Raw genomic sequence first — 14,920 nt, 5'->3', positions numbered from 1 at the left:
AAAAGACTCTTCTACCTGATCAGCCTTACTCTGACAACACCAATAACAGCCAGAGAGATCTTTTTAAAAATAAGTCAGATTGGATTACTCTGTGGCTTAAAATCTATCCAATATCTCTCCATCTTGCTTAGAATAAAATCTATACCATTCATCTGGGTTTGGAAAGATTCATATCACTCAGCTTCCTCTGTCCTCCTGATCTTGTCCATTTTGACCCTTAGCCTTCCCACCTCAGACCCAGAGGCCGTCTCACTGCTTCTCAGGAACTTCCGACAGATTCTTCCCCACCTGCCATTTTCTAACACATGCCGCCTCCTTCTGGGCCTTTCAGATCCTAGCTTACCTGTCACTCTACAGAGAGACCTCTCCTGACCGACTACTTAAAATATTAACTGTTCAGCTACTCTCACATACATCAGACTATTTTACTTCTCTTTGTATCATAAGTCATCAAGTGACACTATTTCTCTTCTTGGTTTTTTTGTTTATCTTCTTTTTACTCTCAGTAGATTAAGCTTTCTGAGCGTAGGGATATTGCCTGATTAATTCACTGTTCCATGATCTACAGCTGGAAAATGTCTGATACATAGTGAAAGTTCAGTAAACGTCTGTTGAGTGATTTTTTTAAATGGCCATCAGCAGGGAAGAAAAGAAAATATAAGACAATCATTAAGTGAAATACTGTGTAGTCAGGTAAAAGAATACAGAGGAAAGCATTCCAAACAATATCTTCTGACTACACTTGCAGTCTTGCCCTTAGTCTCTCTCTCTCCCTCTCTCTCTAAGACCCTCAGCCAGATGCCTGTTTCCAGGTGTTTCATAACTCATTACAACCACACGCCTCATTGTCTTGTGCTTGTTGTTCTCCACTGTTACACTTGCTCTGTAGTAAGTCACTGTTTGAGTCGAAAAGTCTTCCCTTGACTACTCTCAAAACTTCTCACCCCTTGACTCTGACCCTACTTTACTTTTCTCAATGGTGCTTACCCTTTGAAATGCAAATATGTATTTATTTGTACATAGGTTTAGTATGTGTTTCCCCTGAGTAAAGCATTCTTTGATAGGTTCACCATGACCTCCTCTGCCTGGCATAGAGTAGAACCTCAACAAATATTTGATCAGTGTGGGATGAATGAATGTGGTGTCAAGTGGAAAAAAGCAAGATAGTACACCACGAAATTTTGTCTCACATACTTTGAGTACATTATCAAGAGGAGCCAGTTTTTGAGGAAAATATTATGCTGGGAAAGGTGAAGAGTCAGAGAAAGAGAGAATGACCCTCAACAAGATGGATTGACACAGTGACTGTAGCGTCTATCTCGAGGATGTCAGAGATCTTGGGGATGGCACAGGAGAGGGCAAGGCTCAGATACTTTGTTCCTAGGATCACAATGAGTCACAGTAGACTTGACGGCCCCTAACAACAGTGAGCCCTCCACCTTTCCAAGCCTGTTGTCCCTCGCCGATGAATAGCCTATGTTATTATGTTAAAGGTGTTTTCATGTATTTGTGTGTATTTATTTCGTGGATTTTTATGTGCAGAAATGTACACTATACACTAGATACTAATATAGAAATTTCATCACCTGACCTTAAATGCAAAATAACTTTTAACTTGCATTCATAGTCAACTTAAAGACAGGTTTAAGACTGGAACTCATTATTAATCTGAAATATAGTGTGGTATTCACACAATGTCCAAATCACACTGTCCAAGTCACACTGTGTTTCACAGAACCTATCATGTATATTAAATGATATATGATTCTGTGTGTGTGTGTGTGTGTGTGTGTGTGTGTGTGTGTGTGTGTACATACATACATACATATAGACTTTCATGTAGTGTTGTTAGGTGCTGTCAAGTCGACTATGACTTATTTATTGCAACACTAGGAACACAAATCTGAACTTCCCCCTCTCCTGCGCTATCTCATGATCTCTATCATGTTCAGACCCCTTGGGGTCAACACTGAATGGAGAGTCTTGCTGAGAGTCTTCCTCTCTATGATTCTCCACCTTTCCCATCATGATGTCTCTCTATAAAGATTGATTCCTTTTGAATATACGCTCTAGTAAGTGAAATGAAGTTTACCATCCTTGCCTCAAAAAAGCATTCTGATTGCACTTCCTTCACAAACGCTTTGTTTTTCTGAAAGCCCATGGTATATTCAGTACTCTTAACAATTCAAAGGCTATTCTATTCCTTAGTCTTCTTGATCCCTGGTCTAAATTTCAGATGCATAAGAAGCAATTGAAAATATCATGGCTTGAGTGAGGTGCACCTTGGTCTTTACACTGACATCCTTGTCCTTTAAAACTTTGGAGAGGTCCTTGACACAGAAGATTTTCCCAATGTACAAATCTTTTGACTTCTGGACTACAGATACCAAAGGTGTTGATTGTGGATGGAAATAAAATGAAATTGTTGACCACATGAAACTCTCTCCATCAGTTGATCCATGGTGAGGATTTTTGAGGATATATATTTATATATGATATCCTCCCATGCAATTTATACAGAGCCTCTAAAACTCACTGAAGGGTCAGCTTTGAACCAATTTCAACTCAATGGCAATGAATTTATATGTATATGAGATATGCAGATAGAGATACAGAGATATAGATAGATAGATAGATAGATAGGTAGATAGATAGATAGATAGATAGATAGATATACACACACAATATGTATACACATTGTTGTTGTGTAGTCCTGTCAAGTCAGAAGTGACTCATAGCTGACCCTCCAAATGGGGTTTCCAGTGGATTTGAACTGTGTGCCTTTTATATACATATACATATACATATACATATACATACATATACATACACATATACGTACATATACATACACATATACATATACATACACATATACGTACATATACATACACATATATAAATACGTATGTGTATGTGAATTTCAGACAAATTCAAATTGTGTGTGTGTGTGTGTGTGTGTGTGTGTATATATATATATATATATATAACATATACTTTTGTGGAGAGAGAGAGAAAGAGACCCTACCCATCTTTATCTGGCTCGTTTTCTCACTTTTTTACTTCAACAAGCAAATGTACGTTAAGAAAATTATCTGAGTATCTAGGCTTGTAGGAAAAAAATTTAAAGAGTGTCTACTTGCTTTATTTAAGAATTCCTTTAAATATCAAACTAATAAACACATTTAAAGTATGATTCGATATCAAAATTACACCCAATTTTCAAGAACACCATCATTGAGCACACAGGTACTCAGTAATTACTTGCTGGTTGGGTGAACATACCTATTGAAAATCAGTAGAGTGAAATGAATAAGAGCGTGGTTTGGGATCCAGATACCCTCGTGTTTGGAGTCTAACTCTGCCATTCACCAGCTGAATATGACCTTCAACAAGTTATTTAACCTCTCAAGGCCTCAGTGTTTGTTATTGAAACAAAGCAGATGAGTAATGCCTCACTTGTAGTTCTTGGTGGCTATTAATGAAATACGGGAAGTAAAACATATACACAATATCAATGCCACAGCCAGAGTTTGGTAAATGATAGTTACGGTGTGGAAAGTCACACAAAACACTGAGGATATCACTCTCAGTTTTCAAATCCATTTTGTGTATGACATTTTCTTGCAGGTACAGGCAAGAGTCTAAGATTTGGTACAACTGAGAATTTCATGGCCTTCAAATTATGGGAAAACAATTATCAGGTAGATAAGTGAATTGTGGCAAAGATTCTGCTTGTAACAATTGCTACCACCAATTTATCATGTGATGACTCATGTTGTTCTGCAGGGAAACGACATGACTGAGTATCCTCTTCAAGTTTACTTTACAATATCACCTCCTGCCTACTTTCTTAATGAAAAATATTCGATACAAATGTTCCTCTTATTTCCCAGACCAGAATAAGGGTTACAGGGTGATCAGAGTCGGAAAGACAAACTTGGTACAAATTGCCTGATATTTACAGATTCAATGGCTGTGTTCTTGCAGATGTCCAAAGGTTTCTTCTCTTTTCAGATTCCCTGCCTCTCTTTTCCTTTCCTGCTGGCACGATTCGTTTGTTTAATAAAGTTGAGAATCCTTGCAAAAGGCCTTCTAAACACGTGTTACTGGATTTTAAATCTGATTCGAAAGTGCCTCTCTCCTACTCCCTCTCAGTAAAGTGACCTTTTTAAATGGAGGGAAGTGGGTTTAGATGACAGTCATGATAAATGCGGTCATGTTCACTCAATAAAATAGGGCCCAGTGCATTTGAGGATAAATCAGTGAAATGTACAGCCCCACCTGTCTGTCTCCATCATTCATTTCCACTGTCACTTTCACAGTGCCTGATGGATCACAGTTGCTGTAAAATTAGACAGCCTTTAATCTCATTTCATCCTGATTAGCTTCTCTTTACCCTTTCCCTCTAACTCACTGACTGACACGCTAAAAACTCACACTGGGCTGTATGTGAGCTCAGAGTACGAACTTCTCCTCAGACACCTTCTTGGGAGGACAAGGTAATTTTTCGTTCACCTCTGGAGAAATCCGGACGGGACCAGCCGTGCGTTCATTTTTATTCAAAAGATCATCATTAAGCGTGGCGCCCGGTGCCATTTTAAACAAGTTGCTTACTCTTCCTCTGTGTACTTTTTATCTGATTTTTTCTTTAGATTTTATCAAAAAGTAAAAGAAATTAGGTCTTCTGTAGAACTCAAACATTGATTTCATGCACATTTCCCCCCCCTCCCTACCCCAGACAAATTTGGAGTATTTTGCCTTTAGAATCATTTCAAAGCATTATTTGTGTATATTTATACCTTCTCAACTTACTGTAATTACCCAGAAAAGAGAATCATTCAAAACTGAGCCTACTGAAATTACTAAGAAATATGGCACACCAAGTTCTTAAACAAAAGTAAAAATAGGTCAAGGAGAAGGCTTTCTCCTTCTTTCCTTTCATTTGGAAACGTTCAAACAGTAGCTTATGTGCATTGATTTCATTTGTTTGCATAAAATATAACAATAGAGGTAATCAAATAAGACAGAGGCTTAAAAATAAATCATGTACTATTTCCTTCACTCAATTTCTGCTTGCCTGAATGGGAGCAAATGAGTGGTAAGGACAAAACACCAGTGTTATATTTTTATGAGAATATGTTTTGTTATAAATCTAGACTTCTTGTTGAAAGCAAGGGAAAATAATTTCTAAGTATTTGTAAGATTTAGGCATTGCACTTACCAAAAGTTGAAAGGAAATACTCAAAGATTGGTGGCCATAATGTATGTTAACAGCTTCTATTCCTCCACTCATATCTCATGATACATTGATATATCTGGGCTGAAAACTGATACTGAATAAGCTCCCAATGACCACGTGATGTTTTGATGTGAAGAACTAGGTAGGGTGTTACCAGACTGTTCACCTACTATGGACAGCTTAGTGTAGATATTGGTATTTGGGGACCAACATCATTATCCAAATAATGATGAGATGATTTTATTTTTCAAATACGCGCAAGAAGACCTAGATGGCAGAGACCATTAAGCACTGGTTTATAAGCCAAAGGTTGACAGTTCAAACTCACTTAGAGGCACATAGAAGGAACAGCCTGGAGATTTGCTTCCACAAGGTCACAGCCTTGAAAGCGCTGTGGGAGCAGTTTCTATGACTCAGTATGAACTCAACTCAACAATGCAACTAGCATCAGAGAGGCCAACACAGCACTGAGGAGGGCGAGGGAGATGTTTAAAACATGGTCATCCTTACCTGTGCAATGAAACAGACATGTGCTCTGCCCGAATGAATCTGAGCAGCCGAGCTGCAGCATCTGTTTGGTTAAAAGTGTTTCTCAAAACAGTAAACTTTAAGTAAAGCTTAAAGGAGCTAATGGCCATTTGAGAGGTGACTTTCTAGGTCACCTTACCTGATTAAAGAAGGCACAAATTCACCACCCACCCTATATCTGCATTATCCTGCAAATCTAGGATCTGGATGGCATTTCTCCCTTGTGGTTATAAGGTCAAGCACAATAAGCATTCATAAGTAAAAAATAGAAATAAATAAAAACCTAATATAATAAAAACTCCTAAAACCATTTAGTAAGAAGCTTATATTATCTGATTTGTTCTTTTGGGAGAGGCATTAGGTCTCAATACTATGCCTGTTCTTTATTCCTTTTTTATTTAGATATCTGAGTCTGCACACACACATTCTAAGAAAAGAAAATGAGAATAAAATAAAAATTAAAACAGCAATGGCAATCACTCAGAATTACCGAGATAGGTGCACTCTCTACCTCTCTCTGTCTCTCTCCCTTTTTCTCTCTCTCCACCTCCTTCTTTCTCTCTCAGCGTTGGCAAAAGAGCACAGAGAGCTGGCCCTGACTCATATTGATTTCCCACTGCACTGGTTTCTTAAGTGCTCTGTTGATCCGTGTCAAGCAATAAGTTCCCTGCCTGCGCATGCACATCACCCCCCCCCCATTTGTCCTCACCTAGATTTAAGGTGCCCATATGATGAGCTGAACAAGGACATCATTTTTCCTACTGGTGTCACTGGGCCCAAGCCATACTGCATGTGATATGATAACTAATGCTGTGTGAGTTTACATTTACCATATGACATTCTAGCAGAGATGAACACAGCGTGGTGCACAGGGGACCAGTAGACACCTGCTCCGATCCTGTATGTCTCCTGAAAGGAAATAGCAGTGGGCACAAATATGGAGGAAGCTGGCTTCCGTGTTTCCTGAACAACGCCCCCTCCTCACAGCCACCACACGCGGGCAGGGAGAAGGCAAAGAGGAGGAGAATGGAAATGCATGATGTGCCTGACAGTTTCTATCTTGGTTACAGAAGAGCTGCTAACCAGATAGATAGAAAATGTGCGATTGTGCTGCTAATGACATTGTACAGGAAATTAAGCGTATACATTTGGAGGAGGCATTAAATCAGCAGGACCTTAATTTAAAAACTTAAAACTGTATGGAAATTCAGCTTGCTCATGGCTGTGGAATAGAAAAGCACCCAAGGTTTTTGCTTCTGTTTCTGGAAAGGTTGCCAGCAAGCCAAGTTGGGGCAAAGCATCACAAGGGTCTAAGGTGTGTCCAAGGGCACTTCTTCCAAGATGTAACCCCAGCCCTGACCATATGAGAGTGTCAGTCATTGTTTCAAATGCCGTCTATGTCACTGGGCAGGTTGTGGAGAAGGCTGGAGCAGAAAGCAGTGTGGCAGGTTGTTCTTGACTAATTTGTGGAATAACATTATGTAAAACTAATCCAAAGGGGTGGGGATTGAGGCGGCTGTGAACACAGCACTGAGCCGCGGTGCAGGGCTCTCTGGATTGGTGGGTCCCCTGCTCCATCGCCCAGGCTCCCTTCTTCCTGCTGACTAAACTTCACATTTCAGACACTTTGCTGAACCCAATTAACTGGTGAGCCAACGCATCAAGCTCCCCAGCAGAAAATTTCATACATCATTTTTGTTGGTGTTTGTTTTCTTCATTCCAGTTATGCCATACAACAGTGCCCACCACTGTGTCGTGGAGGTGGAAAACTTCTTGTTCGTGTTGGGTGGAGAGGACCAGTGGAACCCCAATGGTAAGTACTGAATAACTCCCATCTAGATGCCCGAGCAATATACGAGCAACAGAAGTTCCTAGCATGCCATTTGGTAATTATTCTGGGAAATATAGGTCTTTGAAGCTGAGATACACCATTGTAGTGAGTTGAGTGGACAATTGGAAGGAGGTCAAGCTTTGTGCTGGCAAAAGACATATGCAAATGGAGCACTCACGCATCAGCTCTGTGGGGATTTGCCTTGGCACTGACGTTCCAGGCCTTCTCCTTCTCCATCTCCTCAGGAATACTGTACACATAAGCCAGACATCTCCCTACATGAAGGTCCCAAGCAGCTGCCATTAGGAAACCTCACCACCTTCTCCTCCACATTTCTCCTCTTTTCTCAATATTCTAATAACGTGGTTGCAATCATTGTCTCCACTCAAGCTCCACGTGGCTTTAGCTGACCTCATCCTGCAGCATTTCCTGTTTGATATCCACACTATTTGCTGTCCTTTTGGAAAACACGTCTTCCACAAATTCTCCATCATTGTCTCCACTGATGGGATCATTTTATAAACTTACCACAAAGAGAAATGAAACCGTTGTAACACGCTCCCTAGGCCAAACACAAGGAGAATGCTGCGCCTTGCAAAATCTTGCGCAAGAATCAAGATATTTTGGGAAAAGCTTCCAGAGGGAAGGAGGAGTTGCAGTTGTAGCCTTCTGTGTAACAGAGATAATTATGACTGAGAAACCATAAAACAGCTTGCAGGTACACATTTTTACTTTAAAACCCCAGAACATCCAGCTGAAATTACATATACTGCATATATTTTATGGTGAATGTTCTCCTTCAGCATCTGCACCAAGGCAAATTATAGAAAATTGTTACATCTGTTCACTCTAGAAAATCTTAAAGGAAAACAATCCAGGCCACCCTCTAGGAACATTTCTTTTAAGAGAGGGGGACGTTCTTTGTCAAGGCCTGCAGCTTCGTTACTTCCTGTCTTTCAGTTTAAGAAAGGAGGTCATGCCTGTGTTTTGTGAGAAACAAAGTTGGAACAAGGGCAAGAGAGATACTTAATGTCTCTCCATGAGTTAATCTTTGTAATAATGAGTTGGTGGGGGAAAATAAAAAAAGAAAAAGGAAAAAACCACCCATGGCAAAATCCACTGTAAACTCTCCATTTACTCCTTAACTCACCCTTCTCAGTAGTGATCTGAGCTGAACAGAGCGTCTGTAGGTAAAGACTCAATGGGAAGTCATAGGGTAAACAATGCAAACAACAAATCAGTAAAACATTCCTTTTGAAGGCCAAGTTCAAAACACAATAAGGGGAGAGGAAAAAAAAACAACCTAGAAAGGCTTGGCTCTGATGACACTACTTCTGTTTCGCAAGGTGACTTTAACCTCTATTAAACTGTTCATCTTGGTTGGTAACGCAGTTTTCACAAAACTCATGAACCTCCCAATCTTACAAGTTAAACTCGAATTAGCAGCAAAGAAAACCTTTCCCATAGGGATATGTGTGTACGTGTGTGTGTAATCACATATTTGTAAAGGACAATGACAGAACTGGGGAGGCCGGGGAGAATTTTAAGGCCATTTCTGATGTCAACTTTTAGTCTTGTAGCCAAGATTATCAAGAAATTAAACCAGGTCTGTGTTTCTATTTCTTTAGTATAGATTTTGTCTGTGAACTCGTTCAGATCCCCAGAATGGTGTGCCCTTGGATCTTACTTATTGCTTCCTCTCAATCCACAGTGAATATTCCCTGAGAAAAGACTATTCAAACCGTAGTATTGTATTTCCTATTAAACGCCATTGCATTTCCTGTTAAATGTCATTAAGAGCATCTCTCAGCATTTTCAGTCAGTACACTTTGTATGAAGGCATATGTGACAGATTCTTATCACATCAGAGTACTGATGCACTGTGTGCTTTCTAAAATATTTCCAACACTACCACGTGATCTACTCTGTCTTTTCTCTTTGCCTTGGCCACCAGGAGGCTCCGAGAACTTCACTGTATTTTAATATTCTATAGAGTTTGTATATGGAGCTGACTGCAGATACTCTCCTTCTATATATTGCTTCCATGCATAAGGCTAAATCATTCTGCCTTGTTTGGCCTTAGAGGGTGGTTAGAATAGATTCAGGTGCATATTAATGAGTCATTGTCATGGCTTTCCATAATGGAGGCCTGGTTATACTCTGAGGCAAATATATCAACCGTTAGGTTCTCACATCAATCAGCCAATCATGGGCTGAGAACTCCCTGCAAGTAGGATTAATGTGAATGGGTATGAGGCAACCTTTTCTGCTGAAGAACCTTCTCCAGAGTGGGGCCAACCATGATCATGAGCAGCCAACATTCACAGCAGGAGGAGAAAGGCTGTATTCATCCAGGAATTGCAATCAAATATCAAGACTGCCCACCATGTTGTTGTTGTTGTTGTGTATTGTAGAGTCGGAACCAACACATAGCTGACCCTTTAGTGGGTTTTCAGTGGCAGTTAACCACTTGGGAGCAGATGGCCCGTCCTTCTCCCGTGGAGCAGCTGGTGGCCTCAAACCACGTGTGCCTTCAGGATTGCAGCACAGCTTCTTGCCACTCGGCCACCAGAGCTCACTATTCCATAGCTCTTAAATATTTTCCTTGTATCGTCATATTCCATCCATCTGTTTAACCATAATTATGGTTTTATATTAGTAACAATATTGATTAGATATTCATTATTTTCCAAGAATTTTTTGGTAAGTGCTGATCTGCTCTATTTCACTTAATTCTCACAAGTATCCTGTAAAGTATAGCCAGAGACTGGGTTGTGTACCCTCAAATTACATCACCTTTCGGGGGCCATGATTCTCAGTGGCTTGGCAGTTATGTAATAATGCGATTTGGCAGGTTTGTAATGATGTAGTTGTCTCCACGATGTGATCTGATGCGAGTAGCCATTCTGTTGTAAAGAGATGAGGATAGAATCTCTTACCATCATCTTACAAAAGTCTTACTCAGATCTTAGCCCTGATTCTCTGCTGTAAGGCGAACTCCCCTGGGATATGAACCACACCACTTTTTATCTTGTAAGCTATGAAAGGAGAGAAATGAGGAGAAAAGGAAGGGCCTCACTTTGATGAACTTTTGGTCCCTGCACTGAGATCCCCCTTCACGCACAGAAAGTTCAATGCCAGGATATGTGGAAATAGCAAAGGCATGCTAGACCTGCAAATGATGAAAGGAGATAAAGAAGTTCCTCAAGAGCCGACAGAGAGAGAAGGCTTCCCCCTAGAGCTGGGATTCTGCATTTCAATTTCGTACTTCCTAAACTTTAGACAATACATTTCTGTCCATTAAAGCCCTTCAGTTGCATGTCAATTGTTATTGCAGTGCTAGGTAGCTAAGAATTGGTTCTCTCATTGGAGAAAAAACATGCATTCTACAAATGTCCAATATGATCTTCAAAAGGGAAATTATTCATATTATCAAAGAATTTTTTTCAGCTGAAATTAATCTAAATAATAAAATTATTAACTTGGTAAAAAAAAAAGCATTTCTGTTCTGGAAGGGTGGTATGCTGCTTTGACAGATATGCAAAACGTGAAAGCAAATTTGAAATGGAGTGATAGAGGCTGGTTGAGTTTTGCACTGCCAACCCAAAGGCATTGGATTAAAATCCACCAGCTGCTCGCTGGAACAAAGATGGACAGTCTCCTCCCATGCAATTTACTGCCTCTGAAAATCTGCTGGAGGGTCAGCTCTAGAACGGTTCTAACTGGACAGCATACAACAACATAACAATTATGAAAGCCTAGACTGACTTGAAGAGGCTGTTAATGACATTATGGGCGTCGAAGGCAATTCAGGTGAAGATGCAGAAAGAGATGAAGATAGCTGTAAAACCCAAAGATGGTGTAGATAACAAGAAGCAACAGTAGAGAAACAGTGGCAGCAAATCCAAGAGACTGATGCAAGAGTGCTGCTTGCCTTTGGGTAGAAAGTTTTATAGCAGAGTAGAGTGTTTCCAGGCAGCAGAACTAGGCTTGCTGGTAGACCATGGTGCTTCTGAATGCTCTTTAGCAGACCTCAAGAGTTAGGTTGGCTGAATAGGACAGGGGTCAGAGTGTCCCACGAGGCCCAAGGGGCTGAGAAGCCAAGGTACTAGGAAGCAAAAGCTCAAGAGACAGAGGGTAAAGAGAGCAGAGAATTTGGTATATGCCTTTCCTATGGGTTCTCAAAGGGTGGACCATCTCCTGTTGGCTCTCAAGGCCAGGGTCATGGCCTCCTCGTTTTCAAAGAGTCAAATATTCTTCAGCTGAGTTTCCACAGTGTGGAGCTACCATTCATGAGTGTCACAGGGATGGGGCTAGAGCTGCTGCTCAAAGCGAAGGGAACAGGACTGCCACTTCCCAGGAGCAGAAGAACAAAGCCTACCAGAGCTGATGGTGTATAATTGCTGCTCAGCTGGAATGGGGTCGTTCAAACTTGAAAGAGAATTATTCCACTGAGCCTGAAAGATAGAACTGAAGTCTGAAGCTGAGAAGTCTCTACCTAGAATTTAGAGATCGTGACCAAAAGCCATAACATAGATGGCAAAGCCATTATTTGGATAGTGTCAGAGCAGAAAGGATTATTTTCAAGCTCTAAGATCTCCTGAAAATCATTATGCTGGTTTTGGACTTGCTTGGTGCCTATCATCATTACTTTCCTTCCAAGTGCTCACATCTGCAGTAGAAAAGTCTATCATTGTCATTGGTAGACAATGTGGATGTTCTACCTTTGGACTTTGGGAGCAGATAACTTGTATACTAGTTTCACAGATGAACAACAAATTTGACCCAAGATGACTTGAAGTCAGTTTAAAACTTGGGGGATGCAGTATGAACTACTTGGATGTCAAAAGGTAGACTGTCATAGATTAAATTCTGTGTGCCCAAATATGTGTGCATTGTGTGACCAAGTATATGTCTATCAACTTGGGTAGTCCATGATTTTCAGTGCATCCCCGGAGGTTGATTAGTCAATCAGTAATATGAGGACCAAGATAGGATGAACACACTTACTCAGATTACAGCCTTAATTATATAAGAGGTGTCCCTGAAGTATCATTTCCATTGCCTTTTATCTTTATCTTACAAGAGATAAGTGGAGATAGAAATAAGCAGACTTAAGTATTACCAAGAAAGAAGGACCAAGAATAGAACACATGCCTTGTACCCAGGGTCCCTGCCTTGAGGTCCAGAGGAATACTGATGCCAAGATACATTCAATCTTCAAGAAAACAACAGGACTACAGATATTAAAAGAAAACAAGGATCTTCCCCTACAGCCAATAGAGAGAGGCTTCCCTGAGAGCTGGATTTATCCCAGATTAGGACTTTTAGCCTCGTAAATGGTGAGGGAATGATTTCTGTCTGTTAACGTCATACACTTGTGGTATATCCATTATAACAGCTCTAAATAACTAAGATAGGCATATTCCATTATGACTCCAGTTATACTATATCAAGAAAGAGACTAGAGAACTTGAATAGCCTGCCAGAACACAGAGCTTGCAAGAAGGTGAGCCGATTCCAGTGCACGTCTGTCTAACTCCAGAGCTTTAGTTTTTAACTACTCTCTAACTATACTTCATTTGCATGGATGTGTAACATTTAACATTCATTAAATGTGTAACAAAAATTATGGGTTTGTCCTTTTTCTTGTGGCATTAGATCAAGGTTGCATCATGACAAAAATATCTTTCATTCACAAAGAACTCTGTTTCTCATTTTAAAGACCATGAATAAATCTAATCATCTTCAAAATATGGGATTATCATATTAGAACACATCACACATTTTAAAAATAAATTATTATTTTGAGAATTTATAATGAATAACAATCTTATTATAGCATATAATTTGCTTTAGCATCATTGCTGGCAGGAAAAAAAGATACAAAACCTAAAGGTTTAGCTGTTTTATATCCATTCCAAATATGACGTTTTCTTAAGTTAAGCATTAGTTCTTATGGAAATGGTGCCTGAGATGAACCACATTGAATGAAATACAAAATTGTAAATTTCATTGCAAACAATAATAATATAGTCATAAAACAAAAACATAATATTGTTTCTTGATGGTAATGATTACAAGACTAAAAATGAAATCAGGAAATAAGCTTGTCTTGTTAGGTGCTCTATGATCAATAGATCTGAAATCTGTCAGATCTTGTACTATCCTCACAATTTCTGACACACTTAACTCATTGCTGCAGTCACAGGGTCAATCCACCTGGTTGAGCATCTTCCTTTCTTTTGCCAGCTCTTCACCTTCCCAAGCATTATGTGTATCTCCTAGAAACATGCCCAAAGTATGTGAGACAAAGTTTTATCATCTGTGTCCCCAAGAAACACTCTGACTGCGCCTCCACCAAGACATGTCTATTCTTTTGGCAGTCCAAGGGATATACAGTACTCTTCTCCAACACCAAAGGGGTTTTCTTTCCTGTCATCCTTATTCACTAATAATTCTTAGTAGCATAGTAAGTGGTTGAAAAGACCTGAATCAGGAGTACCTAAGTTCTCAAACCAACATCACTGATCTTTAATAACTCAGAGAGGCCCAAGACTGTAGACTTCCCCAGTACAATATCTCTTCTGATCTCCTGACTGCTGGTAGTAAGCATATTGATTGTAGATCCAAGTGAGATGAAGTCGTTGACGGTTTCAGTCTTTTCTCCATCTATCATGATGTTGTCCATTGGTCCAATGGTGAGATTTTTGTTTTCTTGGCATTGAGAGGCAATCCATATTGAAGGCTGTAGTGTTTGATCTTTTGTAGCAAGCACTTCAAGTCCTCCTCACTTTCAGCAAGCAAGATTGTGTCATCTGCTTAATGAAGGTTATTGATATGTCTTCCTCCAATCCTGATGTCACATTGTTCTTCGTAAGAGTGCAGCTTCTCAAACAATTTGCTCACTAATTACTAGATATGGTGAATCCCAATGTCATTTTTTTTAATCTCAGTTACAGATATTAACTCACTTCATTCATGTCACGAGCAAGGTGTTGGTGGTTGTTGTTGGACAAGTTGGCTCCAACTCATATTGACCTGCGGTACAACAGATCAACACTGTGCTGGACCGTGGGCCATCCTCACAAGCTCTGCTGTATCAGCCCATTGTTGCAGTCACTGTTGGTCTGTCTCATTGAAAGCTGCTCTTTTTTACTGACCCTCTACTTTTTCAAGCATGATGTCATTCTCCAAGAACTTGCCAACACCTCCTGAAAGCATGTCCAAAGTGTGTGAGATGCAATCTCACTATCCTTGCTTTTTTTTTTTCCTGGAAGATTTTTTTTTTCTTATTCTTTTTTTTTAATAATTTTAAT

The 14,920-nt window shown here is 39.9% G+C and overlaps 1 protein-coding gene across 1 annotated transcript in view; it reads left to right on the top strand.

Moving 5' to 3' along the window:
* KLHL14 (kelch-like family member 14) overlaps positions 1 to 14,920 on the top strand; it is a 155,750-nt gene that overhangs the window by 115,613 nt on the left and 25,217 nt on the right. Inside the window, exon 4 of the mRNA XM_006889162.1 lies at positions 7,494 to 7,583. Coding sequence (XP_006889224.1) covers positions 7,494 to 7,583 — 90 coding nt within the window. The remainder of the gene's footprint in view (positions 1 to 7,493; positions 7,584 to 14,920) is intronic.

The sequence above is a fragment of the Elephantulus edwardii genome, unplaced genomic scaffold (assembly GCF_000299155.1).
Source record: "Elephantulus edwardii isolate Elephantulus edwardi_28Jun2011 unplaced genomic scaffold, EleEdw1.0 scaffold00076, whole genome shotgun sequence".
Taxonomy (NCBI): domain Eukaryota; kingdom Metazoa; phylum Chordata; class Mammalia; order Macroscelidea; family Macroscelididae; genus Elephantulus; species Elephantulus edwardii.
Note: the sequence above shows the minus strand (reverse complement) of the source record. Positions and strands in the feature narration are given on the sequence as shown.